The 23,548-nt window shown below is 40.5% G+C and overlaps 1 protein-coding gene across 1 annotated transcript in view; it reads right to left on the reverse strand.

The window, feature by feature from the left end:
• Window positions 1–23,081, reverse strand: part of SLC17A6 (solute carrier family 17 member 6) — a 33,744-nt gene extending 10,663 nt beyond the window's left edge. The window contains exons 1-4 of the mRNA XM_075755341.1: window positions 22,135–23,081; window positions 19,000–19,252; window positions 17,691–17,809; window positions 1,566–1,680 (exon numbers count right to left, since the gene is read on the reverse strand). Of these exons, the coding sequence (XP_075611456.1) occupies window positions 1,566–1,680; window positions 17,691–17,809; window positions 19,000–19,252; window positions 22,135–22,220 (573 nt within the window). The 5' untranslated portion in view covers window positions 22,221–23,081. The remainder of the gene's footprint in view (window positions 1–1,565; window positions 1,681–17,690; window positions 17,810–18,999; window positions 19,253–22,134) is intronic.
• Between the last annotated feature and the right edge of the window lie 467 nt (window positions 23,082–23,548).

Here is a 23,548-nt window from a genome sequence, read left to right on the forward strand (position 1 = left end):
ATTGTGAAGAATTAAAAAGAAAGAATCTTAATGTACAAGTACCAGAGTCAATGGAAGGACGAAAACACAGACCCTGTGGAGTCTTTCTAATGCTGGGCTCATTTCTCCAACCCTCAGTTTGGTGGCCTTCTAACATTTTTTGATCTAACATTTAAAGTATAATTTAGGAAATACAGATTACTGTTCCGCTGCTCTAAAACTAGAAAAGAAGATCAATGAGAGCTTAAAAATATAATGTTAAGAGAGAAGTTTTTCAGTACCTTTGTCTTTCATGAACCCTCTTGAGCACTTAAAGCAAATAATTGGCTGATATCAGTTGATTTGATTTCAAAGCAGTTATTTTTAGGTGTCTCTTCAAAACCAGCCTTTAACTTAATCATAGGAAGACTACACAGAAATGACGGCATCTTGCAGTGTTGACATTTTAGAAAATTTAATATGAAATATACATTCATTTTTTTCACAAAATTCATGCTTTAAATTTATTATGATGTATGCATAGTTATACAGAGTCTCTTTTAACTTAATGTTTTCTTTCCTATGCAAGAAGTAGAAAAAATTAGTAACTTTTGGCAAATGTTGAGATTATCATAAATGTTGAGATTATCAGTCTCACTGTACAAAAAAGGTTGTAAAATACATTCTTCTATTTTGAAAGAAGATCCTATAACCATTTTAATGTTCATTTCAATCTTTCATTAATTTTTTTTTAAAAAAATCAAGATGTAATCTAAAGATTGTCATGATTTATTGTAAACTTTCTTCAGACTGTCCTGTTTGAGAAGTTTTGCATTCACAATTGCTTTGAACAGTATCACAGAAATGAGTGGGTCTAAAATAGCTATTTTATTTTGTAATTACCCACTTGCTTCTGTTCCTCTCCTCTTTGCAGTCAAGCGCACCTCTGTACATGCAGATCACTTTTCAGGAATGGATCCATATTTATACATATATACTTTAAGAACTTGATTGACTAACTTTCAAGCACATTCTGCACCTTCTTTTGTAGTCTTTTTATACAACAAAGCACATGAATTAAAATCAGCTCACACAACAGAAGTGTGTAGCCCTGAGAAACAAAGAACCAGCAATCACAGGCTTAAAAATCTGTCTTTCAGTAAAGAAACAAATAAATAAATTTAGAATGCAGGCTCTTTTTTTTTCCTCTCTTAAATCACAGTAAATCTCTCATTCATATCAATAAGAGCATGTTTAGGGTCTATGATAGAAGCTTGATTCTTTATTATAGATGTAATCTGTGAGGCTGGACAGCACATAACTGTTGAGAATAGCACCAGTAGAAGTCCTGTATAGTACAGGATTTCAGTGCAACTTCCGTGTTAAATACATATCTCACTGGCTTCTCAGCAAGGGAAAACTTTGCTGTGCAATTTTATAGATGAAGGAAAATCAAATAGCTGTAATTCATACATTGAAATCCATTACACTGAAAATCAGTCATAAACTGAAAGCAGTTTTTATTTTCCCCTGAAAAGTTACAATTGCTAATTAAAAGCTAACAAGCAGCTATCACATTTACTGCTTATTTTAGAATTTTTCCATACCTCTACAAGGCCCTGCAAGATCCTAACAAAGATGACACACCCATAGTGCACCCTGGCTGCAGACGGTATTAACATGTTGAGGGAGGATGTCAGCAGGATAGCAGCACCAAATACTCTGCAAAGGTGGGGAAAAAAAAAGGAAAGGAAGTAACTTCAGAGTTGTTCCAATTGACTTATTCCACACACTCTCACATATCAATATAGATGTGTTTAAACATATGTTCTTTATGTAGGAAATATACTAACTGCTGGAGTGGATTAGTGTCTACTTCCATCTAATGTAATAACCTGTCTGATAAGACCCAGACCAAACATAGATGTATATATCTATTCAGCATAATTTCCTAAGGAAATACATCTTATGCAGTCACTCTCCCTATAAAGCCCCACTCTTTAATTTAATTTTCATATCTATTTCAACCAAATCTGACTGAATTCGCTACCCGCTAGAGAAATTAGAAATTAGGTCTCCAAATGGTTTGCTAAAACAAGTGGCCAAGTAAAAGAGAGATTCTTGTTAGTGCCTTAATTGTAAGAAAGTGGCACCATGCATTCACTACTTCTAAAGCAGAAGAGAATCCACTTTTATAAATGCCAGAGCAGCAGGAAGAATTTCAAACAGAGCTGGGATTTTCGTAGACACAAGAGTTAATCAATCTGGAAACACATTTCCATAGAAAACAGATCACTCTTTCTGTTGGTTTTTCAGAGGCTATTCATTGAATATTGCTGATTTTGATTCCAACAGCATCCGAAGAATTGGTTCAAATAAAGTGCATTACAAGGTCTAAATACATGTGTGAATTGATGATTCATTTTCAAAATTCCACTGCTTTGACTGAATTTTAATTTGATTCAATTAATATCTGCCCCTTGTAGGAGGAAGCCTTTTCTCCAGCATTATTATATCATTTTTTTTTTCATATTCGTGCATTCCTTTACTGTGGAAATAATCCTTCCTCCCCCCCAATTCCTTTCAGTGGAACTATGCAAAGGGATGAAGCCAGTAGCAATGACTGGCCGCTTTCTTTATACAAAACTATGTAACGTTAAGATAAATCCTGGAGATGTCTTTAACATATGACATCACGGTATCTGATGTGGAACTGATTTGACAGAAACCTTTAACCTTAGCATGTGTTCTTCAGAAATTGATACAGTGCCATAAGTTAGTGTGAAACAGACCTTGGGCTAAAGAAGCAGGAAGCAGCGATAAGTTTCAAGACAAAAATTCTTCCCAAAGACATCTATGTTTCACATTCTCTATTTATAATTACAGCCTGAGATCAATCTTTAAATAGCAAACCGAATATACTCCACTTTTATTTGATAAATATTAAAGGGCAACAGAAAAAAATCTTCTTGGCATAGTAAGGAAGCGTTGTTACATAGCTCTAAATCTGGTCTCCTCATTGTGTTCCCTGTGATCCCCACCTCGTGTTAAACAAGGTCTGGCCGGCTGTGCAGCACATTTCTGGCTTTGTTTGGCAGCATGTTCAATACATTTACTGGGACGGACTGGTGCGTGTGTTTGTGTTGCGCTGTGTGAACTCTTTTGGCCTGAATTCTGTCTTTACTCTTAACTTCTTTATGTGGAAGTATCTACTCCAAAAGTATGTGCAGTTCACTTCCTTACATTTTAATACCCCCCATATGTTAACATAAACCACAATGGTGTTTTGGTTTTCATTTGCTTTTTTTCTTTCTTTATTAATGAGAAGAGTTTGGGACTCATAGGAGCTTTATTTGTGATTTTTACAAATTCTTTAAAAAAGTTAGATGTTCTTTAAAGAGCAATAGACTGTTCTAAAAGTTCATCAAGAAAATGTTTATTTGCTTGTAAGCAGGAAGAAAGGATTGTTTGGTTTCTAGCCTTTCCTGTTTATTTTCTGAATAGATATTTGGCTAAATGTCTCATGCCACGATACAGTTTTAAATTGGTGATTGTGCATAGACTTGCTGGAGCAGATTCTTAGCTAGTGTGAATCAGTGCAACTCTTTCTAAATCACTATTTCTGTTTAATCATGCTCAGATAGACTATTTAAAAATGCCATCTCTTTCTAAGGATGACATTTGCAAAATTGTTATGGTATGTAACTGTTTCTTCGAGGAAAATTGCTCTAGTTTCTCAATTCTGTATCTGAAATCAGCTTCTGTTTGCTATAACTGAAAGCTGTGTTTCCTAGAATTGCCTTTGTTCTCATGTTCACTAAAGAGAAGCTCTTTCCTTGAGTCTGTTCCTTCTAGAACAGAAAGGAAAATGTAATTTAAGAAATGATCAGACATGCATCTTCCAAATGAAAATCTTGCCTGTATTTAGACACGCAAGTACCAGTGAGCAGATAATGAAATAATTCCACAATGTCTCTTATAAGTCAATTCTCTCTCGGAACTATGTTTTATTGGAACAGCCTTCTCAAAAACAGATCAATTAAAAAAAAAAATCTATGGATTTAAGGGTAGAATAAATTAGAGTTAAATTATGATTCTTGTCAGAAATGGCTTTTTTATCCTTTTCCTTCAATGCATATTAAAAGTGGTACTATGAATTTAGTGCGTGCCTATTTTAGTGGGTCGATTTACTCTATAACTCTTAGTAAAGAACAAATTCATCTTCCTACATTTGCTTTGCACCTCTCAACACACATCCATAAATATAATCTGTATTTCTCCTTTGTGCTCTTTTGTCTGTTACATTTATTTCACCTCCATAAATACTAGATTCTTCTTCCTAACAGAGTATTGTAATATAGTTCTGGGTTTTGTACAAACTTACTGGCTTATTGTTTTAAATATCTTAGCTAACTACATTTATTATGATTTGGATCAAATAAGAATGATTTTCAGCTACAATAAATCTACATATATTTGAATGCTGCTCACATTCTAATATATTTAATTGATAAATGAAGCATTCTGATTGTTCCTAAGGCATTTCTAAGGCATTTTACTGACCCACACATCAAACTTCAAAATTGTGTTGTTGGTTTTTTTGTGCTTACCTTCTTGTTATGTTTATTAAGCTAATGATTTTATGATGTTATGCACTTTAGTTTCATTTCTGCTTCACAAACAATTCTCATTTGCTCAATTTTGCTGCAATGTCAACACCAAACATGGATTAGAAACCATGTTTTTCTTTAAGATCCTTATGTTCCCACAGCAAATTGACAATACGCGGGGTTCCATGGTTGTATCTATTGCAATCAAAGATGGATTATGTTCATTCTCAAACAGATGTGGTTCCCTGTTTAAAATAAGACTTTCAGCCTGTTTAGGAGTGTTCATTCCTATCCCACACCCCACTGCATTTTTTATACATGTATCTGTTTGTCCTCTTGATATTCCGATATCATCCTGAATGGACAGGTTTGGCCCTTATGAGATGCAGAGTCTTAAAGTTGCCGTGCCCTGTTGTGCATTCCCTTGGTCATGCCCTCTATAGTAGCATGGACTTGTGGAGAAGGCTTTAGACCTCAAGCACAAACAGCACTAGAGTTCACGTCAGCCAAGTCTTGCTGCATGGTGCATTCCAGCCTAGGAATTCCATGTGGCTGTGCTATTGAATTTTTGTCCAGAGGTATCCCTGCATATTCATTTCATACTGGGCATGCTCCAAACCCCACAAAACATATTTTAATGCCATGGCACAAATGAAGAGCTTGAGCAGATTGAAGGTAAACTCTGGGAAAACTACAGTATGCCACAGAGACAGAGCAGCAGAGGCCAATGACATCGCCATCATTCTCAGCTCTGGCATTAGGAGGGAATTAAAATGCCCTGACATGCCTTCAGCAGCCCCTAGGCTTCAGGGAAAATTCCTTTCTGACCCAAAATCAGCAACAGTGTAACTATATATAGAAGAAAATATTCATATACAGAAGACGACAAATGAATAAATGCAATAGTAGTATGTCAAGGAGAGGTAAAGAAGGTAAATCCTGGTCCTCATAAGTGACCAGAAGAAGCTCTGAAGCAAAGAATTATGCTTTGCTTATCTATTTCTATACTTGGTAGACTCAGTCCCAAAAGACAGAATCTAACATTGATCCTCAGTGTTTTACTGACATTGGCATTATATGAAGGTCATGAGCTGTGACTTAGTCCTCCTGTAATACAAGTAGTAATAATAGCAAAATCATATTTGACTAAGAGACATTTGGGATGGGACCAGAGGAAGGAAATGACTCTGACAATTCAGGAAAAATGCTTAGAATGGAATGAGGTTGCAGGGGGAATTAATCTTTTTGGGTTTCAAGCCAATTGGCTCATTTTTCCCTTTGGGGACAAACTAAAGAGAAAGAAATGTATTTATTTTCATCTCTGGATTTCTAATCTCTGCATCTGTGCAGGCCCACTATTCTCATTTTCCAGGCAATTCATATTGCATGAGCATTCTGCATGGACGTGCATTATAGATATTGTTACTTGGCTGGAAGAAGTGCCAGCTCAAAAAGTGAGCTGAGAACAGTGGGAGCACAGACGCGTGCCAAGTGCTGAATGCCAGATGGGTGACATATTGGGTTACACATATGATATCTGAAAGTAAGGGGTCCTGGTTGGAAGCATCCTATTACCCCAGTCACGGGGACTGAAAATTGCTGCATTGACTCCATACAACTAAAATCCCTTTCATATGTGATGGGGAGGAGTCCATTCCTCAGCTGGCTGAATCCCACCTATTTCTATTTATGTCATTTTGAAATATAATTAACAAATTCCACACTTATCTATGTCTCTGTTCTCTGAATAACTGGTCCAAATTTGTGAAAACTAAATTGTTTTGAAAACTAAATTGTTTTGAAAACTAAATAATATGTCTGTTCTAAAGCATATGGAGTACCTTAACTAAAGTTTATCCTTTAAAAAAATAAAAATCCAAGAGTAATTCTGTATATTCAAAACAGCATTTTTTAATATTTAATTGAAAAATACTATAGGATTAAGATGCTTAAATATATGCTGTATCAATGAATTATGAATGCTATTTCATTAAAATTCAAAATAATTAAAGAATAGTAAGTGTTGGTCACTGACAACTACAAAACAAGATTGCAGAAGTTGGTGAGCTGGTTATTGCCATTCCTTTTCCTTACAGAAAACACATAAAATATGTTGAACAAAGACCTATTTTAATAAACATACGTAAAAAATAAACTGGGTCTTGACTATCCTTTGGTGTTTTTCTTTGAACAGTGCCTGTTTGGGAGAGTCCCAGAGCAGCAGCAGCAGCTCTGAGCAGCTGAACGTGTATCACGCAAAATGACTATTTGGACTCTGCTGTCAGCTCAAGATTTCTAAAATTTATCTTTTACTCTGGCTCTACCTACTATCATTCATCTCTGACACACCTCCTTCTGCAAAAGGCCAACAATACAACATAAAACTTATTATGTTATATTTTTATACAACCCCAAAGATTTCATGTCTGAGAGGAACTGCAAGGCTGAACACTGGATTAAATGCTTAATTTTTTGAAAGAAACATAATGTCTAGGGACAAACAGGGCAGGAGCTGGCTGGAATGTCTGTAGGCATGCAGCAGTTTTTCAGAATCCTTCCTTCTGCAAATGTTGCTAGCAATGACAATTGGTGATCATCCTTTTTAATGTATTTTTTTCTTTGAATTGTGCAGTGACTGAATATATAGAAATTTCAGGGGTTTAGCTGCCAGTTAACACTTCCCTTCTTAGAAAGTGTATCTCTACCTATATCAGGTGTGATGAGGGCCTTCTAAGACTTTGATACAGAACATGAACGTTTTGATGACCTGAATTTGCTGTGGTTGGATCTGCCAGCTTTGAAGATAAATAAATCCCAAAATATTCACAAGTCTTTTAGCAAAACAGACCATACCAGGACTGGATCAAGTACCGGGGCAAAATGCCATGCAGAGACTAAGTCAATGTGTAGCAGTAACACAAAGTCCCTTTAGCCTTCTGCCTTCTCCAAGCCCCACTAATGCCACTGACGCATACAGGTCAAACCAAGACCCTAACCAGTTTTCAGGTTGCGCCTTCCAATTCCTGCTCACAGACCTATTTCTGATATGGCAGTTTGTATTTTATGAAGACTGTGGGCACTGTCAGATGACAGCACCATGGCAATTGAATGTAAAAGACTCCTGGGTCATTAAATTCTGATCGTTGTTCTTACCAGCAAGTACATTACATCATCTTTTCATAAGCGTATCAGGTTCCATCTCAGAAGTAATTAGCATTTGCCCTACTTATTTTGGAGGCCTTTCCAGCTTGTTACTTCCTACATCCAGTAGATATCTTGTACCCATGCTGTTTTAGTTTAGTGGTTTTAATCTCTGCGGTTTACCCCAATAGCAATCCTGTCTTCTTTCTTTTGCACCGTTAAGCAAGCCAGGCCGTCCTCACTTCATCTTCTTTATTCTTCATTCATTTGGTCACCCTACCAACCATCTCTCACTCCTGTCTGCATTCAGCTGGGGAATGTCTCAAACCTGTGGTTTCATCTGACAACTTATTATATCCCTATATGTCTGGATAAAACTCTGACTCACTCCTTCTAGCTCATTAGCTTTGGGATGGCTTGCTCTTTAAATACGTAATCTGCTAGATCGTGGTTCAAACCAAGACCATCTCATTCAAATTACCTTACCGAGTTCCAGCATTTAGACTGTGATTCAACTGTCTCTGTTGATTTAGAGATACATAATACAGTCATCAAAGAAATCATCTGTGGTTTTAACTTTGAAATATTTTGTGGAGCTGATTGGGAGGATAACTGCTGTCTGTTGGACTCAAAAGCTTCATCTGTACTGCTTTGTGGAGTGTTTTCTGACATGCAGGCCACGTGTTACAGCTGATTGTATCTGGACTGCTCAGGGTAAATGTAGATTCCTTCAGAGGAAAGAGACAGTGACATTAGTGTTTTTATGCAACTAACCTAAACAGCATTTTGCTGTATGAAATCCAGTGTACATATTGTATTGGGGTGAACTATCAAAGCAGGTAGAGGTGATTAAGGATACCTGTTGGAATTAACTGGAATTAACTATGTCAGAAGCATACGAGGGTTTTGTTTCAGAGGATTATTTTTTTCCCATCTGAAAGGGACCCTGGTTATGAGGTATCATACATGCAATAGGGATTCATGGAGTCTCGGGACCTGGGAGAGAACTGGGAGCAAAGTTATTTGACAATATTGACATATCTGGATGATATAATCCCAATAAATAATATGTCTCCTTATAAGCTTGGTCTGAAACTGTCTGGTGTAATTTTATGTAAACTATGTGGCAATTTTTCTACAGATACCGGTTTCAAAGGATTTGGATCAATGGAGGATGGAATGCAAAAATAAATCCAAATTTCAGACATAATCCTACTGTTGTTAGTTACATCTGATCAAGCAGGGTCAATTCTGAATTTTTTTATATTTAGTCCTGAAAAAACTCATGAAGAGTAAATGTAGTTCTCTGCATTTAGTATCTTGAGGGTCACTGCCATTCTATACCCAGGTAGTTCCAAAAGTCCACATTTGTGGACTTGTACTAGTCAATTGAGAGTAACACAGGTGCTTCTCAGGGACACGGAAAATAACATTTTAGCCTATAATGCACTTGCTGGAGATTTGCTTGGAAGCTATAAATTTAACACCACTAATAATGGTTTACTTGCTTTCAATTTATGTAAATGTAAACAGTGATGTTACTGACTTCTGAAAAATTATTTTTCCTTGGTAATATATAGTGACAACTGTTTGCATTTTTTTTTCAGCTGTTTCCCTGTGTATAAATGTTTGCCTCCTTGACTGTCAACTGTGAGTAGCCACTCATTTGGCATAGTTACATTAGCTTTGTAACCTAAATAATCCTGATAATATTTCTCTTACTTTAGTTATCTTTTCAGTTTGTAATCATGCTGATTAACCTTCTTGGGACAATTTATATTTCTGTTTATGTATTTGAAATGGACTAAGTGAAAATGAATCCAGTGTGGGGAGATACTGTTTAGCTGGTCTGGACATGTATCATCATTCTGACTTTTCTCTAGTATAGGCTAATTTCCTGATGACTCTGTTGACCCCTCCACTGTAGACAAATTCCTGTGAAATGTCCATCCTGACAGCATACGGCTTCATAAATGATAGACAGAATATAGTGGGTTTTTCTGAATCAGGCCTTTAATTTGCATAAAATGGCATAGGGCTAACAAAGCTCGGATTATGCCATGAATATTAGAGTGGTTGATGAACTCAGCTGCCCAGCACAACAGATAGAATAAGCTACCTTTGACATTAGAGAGGAACACTTGTTCCCAAGTGCCAGTCTTAGGTTGCACATGCTTCGTGAAAGAATCGCTTAAAACAGATCCTCTTTACTAATAGTCTGTGGCCAGAAGCTGTAGTATAGCAGCTTTATTTGGCTTTTTTTTAAAATGTGATAAAACAGGTTATTTTCATTCATATGTGTAGAAGGGAGGAGGGGCATGTGTCTGTGTGCCCTTCATACTAAATCCTATTATAAGCCCTTCATGAAGCATTAATATGTAAAAGCCGACCTCCCGCCATCTAATCTAGTATAATAAGGGCTTGGATACATTATTAATTTTTGTCACACATCTGAGGCCCCCTTTTATCAACCAAAACCTCCATCCAAATCCCTTGTTGCATCATTAAATTGTGAAAACAGCTTCATCATTCGTGACAGAAAAGTGGAAGGACCCTGAGCCATATGGCAGAGTGAGCAGTGGTACCAGCCACCCGTCGATGTTTCCCCAGTCCCCATCTTGCAGTGACTGGTGCTGAAAAGACCCTGCAACACAGTAGGGTCACCAAATCATCTCGGGGTTTTTGTGCAAGATTGGCTTCTTTGCCTGGAAGCAGACGAACCCAACACCAGTGCCTGGGATCTGAGCCCAGTTTAATCTGCAGGGTTTCAAACTGAACGTGAAAGGTGGAGATGGCAAGTACAGCTTTGGGGGTTCGCTCTTACAGTGCAAGGTCAGTTTACGTCTTCAGAAGTTGAGAAGTTGGTTCTTGTCAAACCATCCACAAATCCCCTGGTCATGCTGTGAATTATACATTGTTTGCAAATCAGAAAAACACACAATATGTCTACCTGCTAAAGGAGAGTGAATAATTTCTCTCTCTAAACCAAGAAAATGTAAAGACGTAAAGTTCTAGGACATCTTTGGACTTGCATTTCTAAACCAATGCTTTGCCTTACATTTTTTATGCTTGTTGTCATTAAGGCCGAGTTAGGAAGAAATATTCTGATTTCACTGACACAGTTTCACTGAAAATCTTTGAGACTCTGAGATGAGATGCACTGACATGCAGTTGTCTGAAATATTCGGTTTATTCATGCAAATAATCCTATTGGATTACTTGCTGGGAAGAGGATTTAGCCCTTAATAACAAGATGAATGGCACTTTAAAAACAAAGATGAATTTGAAGTAAAAGGTTGATTTATGTATTTTTGTTCGGGTTCCAATGAAACAATGATGAAATGTTCAACATAGATGAGAGATAATTGCATTGTAGAGAAATTTAGTTGTTATGTAGTGATAATTCTTAATATGAATAGTGCCAGGATTTGCTGTTTAACAGGTAATGAGAAATATATGTCATTATCGTAGAATTATAAGGTGACTTTAATTTTTTTTTAAATTCTTATTCTATTCTGCTGTTTGTATTTCTTTACGTAAGAGAGTTCTGATGTTTGAGTATGCACAAATGAGCTAAAATGGTCACCTAGCTTTGTTTTACAAAAAAAGTCTGTGATTATTGCAGATCTATTTTTGAAATAGTACTGGGCATGTACAGTCAAAACCTGCTTTTCTATTTTAAATATATAGCTGCAAACTTGGGAATTAATTCTCTATCCTGTGTAATCTAAGAATGACCTATTAATTTCAGAGAATCCTTCCCAATTTACAGTAAGTGCTTAAACCGTTCACTTAGGAAATCAGTGAGGAAATACTGCCACAGCATTTTGGTAATTTATATTTTAAGGGGTTTATTATACATTTCCAGCATGTTTTTTAAAGAATTTTTAAAGACAGTATCAGAAGTTAAAATATAACGATATTTAAATTATTCTGAGATGAGGTGGTAAAAATCAGTAGAATTTCACACCTTTCCATATACGTGTGACAGCACAGCAGGTAGTTTATTCACAGACAGCTGCAGCTTTGCAATAGCATGAATGTGGAATAGGAAATATTAATTTAAATAAAATTATTATATTTCTAGGTTAAAGATAAAACAAGTGCTTAGTTTTAAGGCCATCTAGCCTGACATTCACTATGGCATTAACCCTTGTGTTTCACTTGATTATCCCTTATATTTTGCTTAATTATCCCTGTGCTGAAATCATTTGTTTATAATAGCTAAAATATAATGTCCGCTATAGGAATTTAACACACAAAAAAGAATCTAGCATATAATTTCTCTGGTTGGACCAGTGGTGACTAGTCGTTATTGTTAGTATTTATGCTTTTTTAATTTATCTGGCTTTCATTTACTGATTCTTATTGTATCTTTCTGTGGGACTAAACCACACATTTATACCCAGCATTTTTTTTCGGTGGAGTTACATGCATACTTTGCAATCAAATTACATCCTAGTAATTTTTTTTATGTGCTAATACACTGAATACATAGTTCTTGCTATTTCTTTCACAATGTGACATTATATACTATCATCTTTTACGTAATTAAAGATCTCTAAAAAATCTCTACTTTTTCAACACTCAGTATGCAGGTACCCAAATTACCCTCAACAATCCAAGGTCAGTGTCACTGACCTAAATACACTCACTGCACTAAAACCAGAGAAATAAATATCTCAGGATTACATCGACTTCCTTATTAGAGCATCATGTGGGAAGTTCATGATGGGTTTCTAATTCAGCATGGCTTAAGATCCCACTCAGTATGACTGCTTTCCAGGATGGTTCCCCACTCCCTGATGTTACTTTGCACTTGAGTGTCATATATATTGACCAGAATTCAGTTTATCAAATGGTGTTGAATATATCATCTGATTATCTGGTCCTTTTTGTACCCACAAGTTTATCAGCATTTATACATGCTCCTGAAATGGCTGATGAAATGTGAAGATCACAGTAGATCTTGTTTAAGGACTATTCAGCAGTATCGTAATGGTATCTAAATCTTTGAAAGGTTCATAAACACTAGCCAGTTAATCATCAGTCTCCTGGTGTGATAGCTATCACTAGTCCGGTTACAGGCACTCGCTTGGTTGTGCTAAACGCAAAAAGAAGATTTCATCACACCACGTGATGACCCAGGAAAATATCCCAAGTAACCTGGGGTGCCTATACAGTATGCTGGCAGATACACGTGTATTCTGGGAGTGACACAATACACCTGAGGTTTAAAGTACTTGTTAACTCACTTGCTCAGTTAAACAGTATAAATCTTCCTGGAAGAGCTCATAGTCAAGAAAAACCAGTTTCCAGTTTGCTATTTTCAAAGCATCAGAGCAGCAAAATCTGTTTATAATATAGTTGTTAAGATACTACAAAAGAATGTAATTATAAAATGGCATTTCTGAATTTCTTACCAGAATATTGCATTCATTGCATTGTTTCAGAACATTTAAATATCTTGGCCATTGATGTTTAAATGCATTCAATTTAAATCAAATTTTGAATGACAGAGTTGAAGAGCCACCGAACCACGGATTTCTTTTTCTTTCTTTTAATAAGATTTCAGTCATTGAGAATGATGATTGGTTTTTAAAATTTGTAAAGATTAGATGAATTCTGATCAGCCTTAGCAAAAGTTCTTTTCATCGACTAAGTAGACTAGGTGGGGTTGGAGGACTGTCAGCATTTCATACTGTCTGTTCACATCCCATTGTAATGATATAATGACAACCCCTCCGGTGAGAGCCTCTGTAACACTGATGTTAAAATCTGTAGTTTAAAAGCATTGAAATGAGATTTATGTGCTTTTAAATGGCATTAACTGCTGTTACGAGTAATAGTTCAGCTGATTAAATAGTGTGGATACATGGTATTAGGGCTTCACACTTTAATTTTCATGTTTTCTTGTGTTTTTCAAGGAAAAAATAGTTTTAAACAATGCAAAAGCAACTCAGCACCTTCCTCCTGAAAAACCTTGCTCACACTAGTCAAAATCCACTGTCACTTAGTGAAAAACAGCATTGAATCACCAACAATTTAAAAAAAAGTCTCATTCTTTATTCACTATTTGGGGAGAAAGCTTTGCTATTACTAATCAGAAAGGCTTGTAACCAATGAAAATTTCTATTATTTTGGATTTGTCTCTGGAACCTGCTTTTCTATTCTTGCCCCTACAGGCTCAATCTGAATCATAGCCGATGTTCTCTTGATAAAGACGGTTACGTAAATGTCTCTGCAGGGACCACAAATTCTACTCCCAGTGTACTGCAGCCTGGGGAGAAGGGCACTTTTTTTAGTGTAAGGCTGGACGTGTGTTCAAACAGGAGAAGTAACCTAGATTAGCTGCAAACCTGGATGTCCATGTGCCAAGATGCCTTCTCTAAACTACTAGAGCCTGCTCAATACTCTCTGCTATCATCATGTTGTGCTTAATCGATGGCAAAGTTAATTGTTCGTTGTTCATTGAGAACTTAACCCTGAGAAAAGGTAGAGCTGTAATAAACCCTTCCCATGGGACTCTGCATTGCACTTCCTTTGTTCCCCCAGTCTGCTGTGGTCGGTTGCATAGTACTTTCATACCAGCATCTTCCAGAGGCCGATCCTCCTCTGGGAAGAGAGGTCTCTAGCCTCTTGTGGCAAAAGGGAATTCTGTTCTGTTTTCACATACTACTCAAGGGATGAAAGTTTAAAGCTTCACTGGTTGCAAATGAGGGGGCACCTGAGGCCAAATCTGAGTCTTTTGAAAAATTATGTTGTCTTGCAACATACTGAAGGTTCTCTATTCCTGCGGAAATCAATAGAAGTTGATAGTGCTCAGGAGCACTGACCTTTGTAACATACTAGCCCAACTTCTATTGACCACCTGAGGAGTAAGTGCTCAGGAGATGTGTTGTTTCTGACTCTTCTCTGGAATTTTTGAATACAATTTTGTTTGACCTTGTTGGTACTACAGCTGTGTAAATACACCTTTTTTAAATAAAGCATTTTTCTTAGTGGTGGGCTGAAAATATTCTATAACAGAAAATTCTCAGTGATGCAATATGAGATAAATTGAAATCCATGCTATCAAGTGCAAATTCCTGACAAACTCCATTTACTACTTGTAAATCTGTAAATCACTAAATCTGTGCTGTCAGAAGTAACGGTGAGCTGTGTATGACAAGAGCAGTGGGTCAAGACAGAACAGAATAGCCATACAGCAGCAGCCTTGAGTTCTACAATTAGCAAAGGATCTCAGTGAAACGCTACCCATTGACAGACTCAGTTGAAGAAATTATATTAGAGAGTTCAGAGCTCAGGGCTGCTAATTCTTGATTGGCAGTAAGCATTTTAAAACAGGGTCAGAATTAAAATAAAGGGTTTCAGCCCAGCTTGAAATTAATGCATTGTGTGTAGAAAGGTTTTCTTGATGCCACAGGAGGGTCATTTCTTCCACGTGTTATCCCTTAGAGAAACTTTCAGATTATGTCAACCCGATCTCTATAATCGGTCGCTAGACTGAATGTTAATGTCAAGCAAACTCAGTGCTGGACACTCAGCAGCTCCCTGTCAATAACAAATTAAACTTGCAAAGCACACCTTAACCTTCCTCCCAGTTTCCTTCCATGACACTCTTAGCAGTTGGGAGTCAGTTTTTCATTCATACTGTCTTTTCCACGTAATCGTTATCTCCTTCCCTTCTAGGGAATGAATCTCTTGAAAATTTCCCATTTTCTTGAGCTCAAGACTGAGTTTCTCACAGACCATCTTGAATCTGATGATGTTATTCTAGAGTACATTATTTTTTATGTAGAGCACATCTGAACTTTGTTTTTCTGTATAAATTCAGACTTGCTCTGAATGCAAAGGAAACCATTGATACTACAAAGATATTCAGTGAGGTTTGTAAAAAAAAAAAAAAAAGTTACTTGACTGTCATCCACCACAGTGTGAAGGGACCAGTTGTGGCTGTAGCACAAGACATGTAAATCAGCAGAGACTTTTATAGTAGCTCGTACGCCATTGGTGCTGTAGGCCTCTAGGCCTGTGTACTCATTTGATTTTTTTTCATGCAGTTTTTTGGAAAAGGTATGGACATCAAGGCTTGCACCCTAGTTTGGATGCCACTCTACCCTACATTTCAAGTTGAACATGTAGATGTCAAAATCTTGTTGTAGCATTCAGCAACTAACTTGTACTTTCACCTCCTCAATACCCTGTTATTCCAACCACTACATCTAACCACTCAGCACTCTGTTCTCTGCCATTTTAATCTGCAAACTAAATATAAATCACAGCCACTATTCATATTTTACTATTTACAATTACTGGCATGTATGTCGTAGCTAGATCCTTAATTAAACCTGTGATTTACATAGTCGTCTTCCTTGTGTTGGAGTTGTCTCAGAGCCTTCCACAACAGTAGTAACTAACCACTAATCTGTGAAAATTGCTGTGTTAAAATACACAGGGTTAATAACTGGAACTGGTCTTCATTTACTGTTGTAAAAGTAAATGTTTGTGAAGAGGAGGAAAATTTGATTCACATATGCCAGGTTTTATGTGTTTCTACTACTGAGTTTTCCTGGGAATGTCTCTGCCACTGTCTTGCAAATCTTTGTAGTTGCATCACTTTAAATCTGGATTGATTTAAATGACTTTACTGATGTCGCTCAGGTGAATGAAGACAGATTTTTGATTCTCTGAGCCAAATTCTGCAGTCTTTACTCAAGCAAAACTCCAATTAATCCTGAGGCATTGCAGACTGTGTAAAGATGCAAAAATGCTCTAAGGAGCAAGAAAAGGAAAAGAACCTTTTAACTGGCAGATAACTGTTGTTTGAAATAGCCTTTTATATTTCTGAACCATTATCAGAAAGATGGCACGTGTAAACAGACAGCCAATGGATACCCCAATTTACTAAATGTTGTATTTTGTTTTATTTGCTTTAAGAGGAGTGATGTTAGGGATATCTCAGTTACACAGCATCTCTCCATTAGTAAATACTCATTATTTTTAATGTAGCTCTCTGTCTAACAGGTATTTACCTTGGAGAGAGCATTTTTGCCGCAGCTCCCCTCTCTCCTCCCCTCTTTCTCAAACAAACACGAGTAAGCTTGCTCACCAGGCAAAGCATCTCTGCCTATCCAGGCCTACCTTTGATGTTGCACGCTCCTGAGAAGAGTTAAAGGTATATATTGCTGATTTATTTCAGTATCCATTTGTTCTTAGTTTGTTATTGTTTTGAAGAGCGGCACTAGGACCTTCGCCACTTCTGCGAAGGCTGAGCCTATGGCATTAAGCACGGATGTGAAAGCCTCATGTGTCTTGAATACTCAGTGGATCTAATTAACAGGTAGAATCTCACCCTGGGTGCTTGAAAAATTGCCAGACACCATAGAAACGAGTCCTTAAGTCCCCGCACCATCTGCACTTTCTTTTCATTGTGGAAGTCTCATTGAAACATGTTTTTCGACCATTCTAAATTCATTTGTGCGTTAATGGAAAATTCCCGCTGATGCTTTTCCTTTTCATGAAAGCAGAAATCATAAAATTCTTTCGTTCAGTCATGGAAAAAAAAATATCTCTCAAGCTTTGATGAAATAATGAATCTTTGCATTTGCCTCTGAATACGGGTTGTTTGAATATCATTGACACAACCTCCTTAAATGACTTGTTAAAGGAAAAAGAAACCAACGCGAGATATCCCCCGCAAAACCAGAGGGTAGTTTGAAGACAGGTGATGAATGCATCATCACAACCGCGTTCCCAGATTTCATGCAAGCCTTGTTTCCTTATTTAACGCGACTGCCTTGGAACCAGGGGCGGGTTGGTGCAGGAGTGCGGGGGAGCCCCGGCCGTCCCGCCGTGCCCCGGCTCCCGGGGGGGAACACTGCCTGCGGCCGGGACAGGCTCCCCCCCCCGCTCCCCGCTCCCCGGCCGCCTCCCGCTCGGACTCGTACGGGACCTTGGGGCTATTCAGGCCGTCGTTACCTGTTAGCTGCCAGCCGGGACGAGATATACCCGCCGGGGATCTGGGTGATTATGTATCCCCAGAAAAAAGAGCCGTGGATCATGCCAACTGTTTCAGGATCCCAATTAAACTTCGCTTTCTTCCAATGCAAGGGACAGGGAGAGAAGGAGAGAAAGAGAAGAGGAAGGCTGTAATCGTGCCAGATTAAAGTATTCATCCGCAGTAACTTCATATGGGGCAGTCGGGGGAGGAGGTTCTAACGCCTGCGGTGGCACTCGGCGGCCGGGGCACAGGGACGAGGACGCGGGGCGCCCGGCGCCAAAGATGCTCGCTCCGCGTTAGCCCACCGCAGCAAATCCTCCAGCTGCCCGCCAGATAAATAAGCAGCAAAACAAATTCAGTAATTGCAATGAACCCAGCACCGTCCGTGCCTCCGTGGGACACGAGACAGGCGGAGTGGCTCAGGAGTGACCAGAGCCCCGTGTGTCCTCAGCCGCTCGGCCGGGGCAGGGTCCACGGCGCCGGGCCGGGGCAGCGCAGACCCGCAGAGCCGCTGGGACCCCCGGGACCGCCCGGCTGCTGCCGCACCGCCTCGGGGCCGCGTATCCGGGCTTGCAAATACAGCCCTGTGCGGTCGGGGAGGCGGAGGCGTCCCCTGCCCTCCTGCCCGCACGGCCGTGGCTGTAAGCACCTACCTCTCGCCTGTGCAAGGGGTAAGCTGTGGCGGTTTGTTTCTCTCCAGACTTGTATATTTAACCCTCATTTGTATTTAGCATTCACCTCTTTCTTGCTAGACTATAACCCTCTTTAAAACGGGTCTCATCATTGAACGTCTTTTATCAAAGCAAATTCTTTCACCCTGTTTTTTTTTCAAACATTCCTGCACAACCTCCCCGTCTCCTTTACAGCGCGGCGCATCCCCTGCCAGTCGTTTATCCGCCGCCCTCCTTCCTCCATCCCCTACATTTCTTTTACGAGCTATCTGCGTTTCTCCAGGTTGTGTTCAAAAGGGAAAAACAAACCCAAAACCCAACCAAAAAATGCGCCCGCAAATTAGTACCTTAAAATGGGACTGGGAACCGAAAAGAAAAATGGGAATAATCGGTAGAAATTGTTTCTCCTTCAGGGCTGGGATTTCCGCCTTACGAAGGGCGGCGGCGGGGCCGGGCAGTGCGAGGGGAGCCGCCCGCCCCGGGGCCGCGGAGCATCGCGGGCTGAAGCGGGGGGGAAATGCCGCGAAACCAGCAGAGCCCGTCTCGCCTGCGCTAAGGTGCTTGACCTGGGAGTTGTACTGGGAGGACATGGGATTTACGAGGGAAGAGTTCCCACCTCTTTAATAATTTTTCCTCCTCGGTGTATGGTGCTGTTATTGACCATATCCACGATGGCCACTCCCAAGTTACATCGGATTCCGAAGGAAATGCAGAATCCCAGTCCGCTCATGATGGCAATGATGTACCTCCGGGGCAGCCCGAAGCAGGTACAGTCGCACAGAGGAGCTTTCTTCTCGGGCATTTCCATGGGCTTTCCATCTTCCGTCAGCTCGATGGTGTCCCCGGGCTTCTGCCTCTTCTCAAGGACTCTGTCCGACACAAGGAGGGAAAGTCAAGCCCTGAACGCACAGCTACTTCGGGTAGCTGAAGGCTTAAGTTCACCACTCCCCCCGCCCCTTTGGCTCGCTTTGGATTGATTTGAGGATTTATTCCTTGTTTTCCATTCACCTTCAGCTGTTCTTTAGCAGTGACCTGTGGGAGTCACTATTAGTCATCCCCAACTCCCCCCGCCACCCCGCCGCAGAAGCCCAGGGAGGAGCTCTAGCTGAGAATTGCTCATCTATCATTAAAGACTTCTGCTTAAATATGTAGGACGCACTAAGAAGACATCATCTGTAACCACTGCAGAGGCGCCATGTTGGGTAACCCAAGAGGCATAGTATGGAAACCGAAACAGTCTTTTGGAGAAGGTTTTATTGCCTCCTTGCTCTATTAGAAACACCAAGGGGGGGTCATCTTGATGTGCATCTCGCCTCAGGTCTGGGAACAAAAGACATGGTAACAGAAAGGGGGGGGGGGGGAGCGATATTGCTACTTTAGATTTGCAAAATGGCTGTCACATGCAGTGGAAGAAAACATGACTGTCTTTCGAGAACTGGGAACTCCGGAGAAGTCTTTCCAAAAGATCCCATCTGCTCAGCTACGCGGTGCGAAAGTGAGATCGCTTCGCAGGTTTAGCCTCCCCAGATCGGCTTTAAGCTCGATCTCATTGCCCCCAGTCCCTTGTTTTACATGAGAATCCTATCTCCTAGGAAACAATGTGCAGGAATCTGAAGGGGAATTGTTATTTGCAGTTATTTCGAATCAACAGAAAAATACCGGGGAAAAAAAAATCCCCCGCTATCCACGAAAAGTGATTCAGAACATTTCGGTTTATTTCTTCTTTGCTGGAAAAGCTTTAAAAATATCATTCGGTAGTAAGAAATATCAGGTTTACCGAATAAGTGTCCCATGCTGAATCTCTTAATCTTCTTTTGTAGTCACTGAGATATTTAAAAGACAGAAAAACTAACCGCTTCCATCGTCTTGAGGATGACCATTTCCCGACACCCTGGACTTTCCTACCGCTGCCCTCACCCCTGCTCTGGGAGTGTTTTCTCACGTCAGAAATTCTCCTCAGAGGAGCATCTCTTTGAAGTTAACTCATCCGGCTAATGAGGCAGTAACAATTAGCAGAATCGGGCTCAAAAGGTTCTCCGTGTTTTGGAGAAAATACAGGGATTTTCTCTAATGATTACTCAGGTGAAATCCTCCCGATTTTTCTTTGCTGGGAGAATGATTTCCATGCTTAAAGACCGCAGCATTAAGAAATGTCTTAAAGTTTTGAATAAAATAAAACCCCGTGGGTTTGTGTTCAAAATTCGTTCATGCGGATAAAGGGTTATGTAGAAGTGTCTTCTGGATGGGCTCCTTGTCTTCGGGAAGACGCTAGCAATCAGTGTGTAAGGGACAGGAAAACTATTTTAATTCTAAGAATCGGAAACAAAATAGCTCAGTCCCGTGCGTTAGAGAAGATGAGTAAATCGCGCATTTGTTAACCAAGGGGGGAGTTCAAACGGAGTTTCACTGGCAAATACAAACACCGTTTCTCCATTATTTATTGTGTGACTATATAAAAAGCAGGAGACATGATCGGTTTATTTATATGTTGTAGAGCCTTTTAGGGCGAAAAGGAGGTTTATTTCCTTAATTATATTTTAAGCAGTTATTCTGGATTATGAATATTTCTATTTCTTTTTCTGACCATTGAAAATGACTTAAATACGACCAAAACCTGTACGATATTCACCGCGTTGTTGTTGTCTTTGGTTTCGCTTATGGCTTTTCAAAATTGTACCCTTCCTACTAAAATGGAAATCTTAATTTTGTCTTTATCACTTCACTGATATGGCCCCTTTCCTGAAAATGGCAGCAGAAGTTGTGACTCATGCTGTGGAACAGCCTTGTGCCTGTGCCCAACACTGCCGCATAGGTATGGAAAAAAAGACTTTTACGTGACCTGCCCTAGGCAGATAAATCCGCAGTTACCTTTCGTCTGTAATTCGGAAAAAAAAACCCTTCGGGGTAATTTCTGGCAGAGGATAAAATATCGAAAATACATTGGAATTTCACAGGCTATTCTCAAACGTCCTGGAGGTCACTAAACTCGCCAGACTGGATGGAGCACGATGTGTCTGTCAACTTTAGCGCATACACTTTTTAGGTATGCGAGAATTTTGCCTTGTTTATCTGTGTGTACAGGGCTTGAAGATGATAGAAATCTTATGTACACACAGAAACATACTGTTAAGTGATGCTTTTGAGTTTAGCAATTGCAGTTGTGTATTACTTATAAGACAAGTAGATGGTTCTCAAGGCAGACGGATAAATAATTAAACACATCCCTCTATATGTTTCAGCTTCAGGAGAAAAAAAAAAAATCGTTCGGATATCAATTATTTATACATCTCCATGTTTATCTTCCTCTGACGACGAATTACACAAGGGACAAGACTAATCGAAACCAGGAAAGATTATTATTATTATTTTTTAATGACTGGTAAGGTCAGGGGGAAAGATCCTGTGGCTGCATTGCAAAATTAACACAGAACAAAAATACAGGGAGCTGCTCTCTCCTGATTATCATTTCAAGATGGGATCCTGGGTTTTGTGGGAGAAAGACGGGGTGATCTTTCGCTACATATTTACTGACACCATCTACGAATCCGATAGAGAAGTTACGAGGGTGCCATATTGAGAAGCTTCAGCACTAGTTTCCAGTATCCAGATTATATCAGCAGTATCTCAACATCTTCCAGCCCCTCCACCACTAGCCTCCCCAAAGCATTCGACCTCCTTCAGCAGCTGGCGGTTAAGAAAAGCTTCCAAATATTTCTAGGTAGTAGAGTCCTATAAGAGATGTCAGTCTTACCTGTAGAGTTGACCAAGAGATTTTCCAGCAAAATTCTTCAATCCCTCCTTGCCAGGGGTCAAAATCCTTTGTTTTACCGACTCCATTCCTGCAGGGGTGCTCGCCGGATTCTGCTCTGCTCTGGATAGGGCACCGCTACGAGCAACGATGGTTCATATTGGTTTAATCTCTTAACTTCCCCCCCCTCATTAAACGGCTATCATCAGTGCACCTCCGGGTAAAGGGAGAGCGAGAGAAAGCGTGCGCGCCTGTGTGTGTGCGAGAGGGAGAGACGGCGTGCGGAGCCGGGGGGGGCGAGGGCGAGGGCGAGGGAGCGCGCCTGTGTGCGGCAGCGAGCGGGGAGTCTGAGCGCGCTGCAGGCAGCCCCCGGGTTTCCCGGCAGCGCGGAGTTGCCAGGCACGGTCAGAAAGTCTTCTCGGCCTTGCAGGGTTCGGTGGTGGCGGGTGGAGGCAGTGCCATGCCCGGCTGGGAGGGGACGGAGATCCCTTTGCGGGAGCGTTTCAAAGCAATCTCGGTTTGGCGCTGGCGGCGTCCCCGGCTGTAGAGCTGGAGGGGGAGGGGTGCGATTCGCCGCCGTAGGCAGACAGCTGCGAAGTACCCCGCGCCCCGGAGCCGCTGGCTAAATCCCTCGGACGGCGAGGAGCCCTGGCGTGTCCGTGCTGCCCCCGCCCGCCCACCCGCGCAGCGCCGCTCCCAACGCGGCCGCGCAGGTCGCGCCCCGAGGCGGCGGCGGAAGCGAGCGGCACCCTCAGGGCGCCTCGCCCCCTTCAACACCGCGGCCAGAGCCTCGCCCCTTCAGCACCGCGGACGGCGCCGCGCCCCTTCAGCACCGCGGACAGCACCGCGCCCACTCCGCGCCCCGCAGCCCACGGGGAGACGCGTCTTCGCCTCCCACCCGCGTCCGCGGGGAACGGCGCCGCGCAAGCGGGGCCTCGTGGGGGCTCATCGTGGCCCCCACATCTTCGGGGCTGCGCCGCGGGGTTTGCCGCACGTCGGGCCGAGTGTCACTGATCCGTTTGTACTGTTCGTGTGGAGAAAGGACACGGCCTTCGTGCAGTCAGTCGCACTTCTGGGGAAACAGGGCATTTACTGCGTGTAATACTGCTCTTGCTATAAATAGATAACATCTATTCTAAAGGTATATTTATGGCTATATCCATGTTTACTCGCACAGCTTATTTTATATCATATTAGGCATCCATTAGTGCCTGTTTTCTCTTACGCATTTAATATTTTCATGTCTTTTGTGTCCTCTGCTTCCATACTTTTCAGTAGGCCAGCGTAACATTTACACTTGATTTGTGGTATTTACAGCACTAGATTGAGCTGGACACATTCTGAACAGAACTCGTTCCCTTTCCATAATCTAGCAGTAATTTTACGACTTTAATAACTTCGAAGTAGATTGAAGATG

The sequence above is a fragment of the Balearica regulorum genome, chromosome 5 (genome assembly GCF_011004875.1).
Source record: "Balearica regulorum gibbericeps isolate bBalReg1 chromosome 5, bBalReg1.pri, whole genome shotgun sequence".
Taxonomy (NCBI): domain Eukaryota; kingdom Metazoa; phylum Chordata; class Aves; order Gruiformes; family Gruidae; genus Balearica; species Balearica regulorum.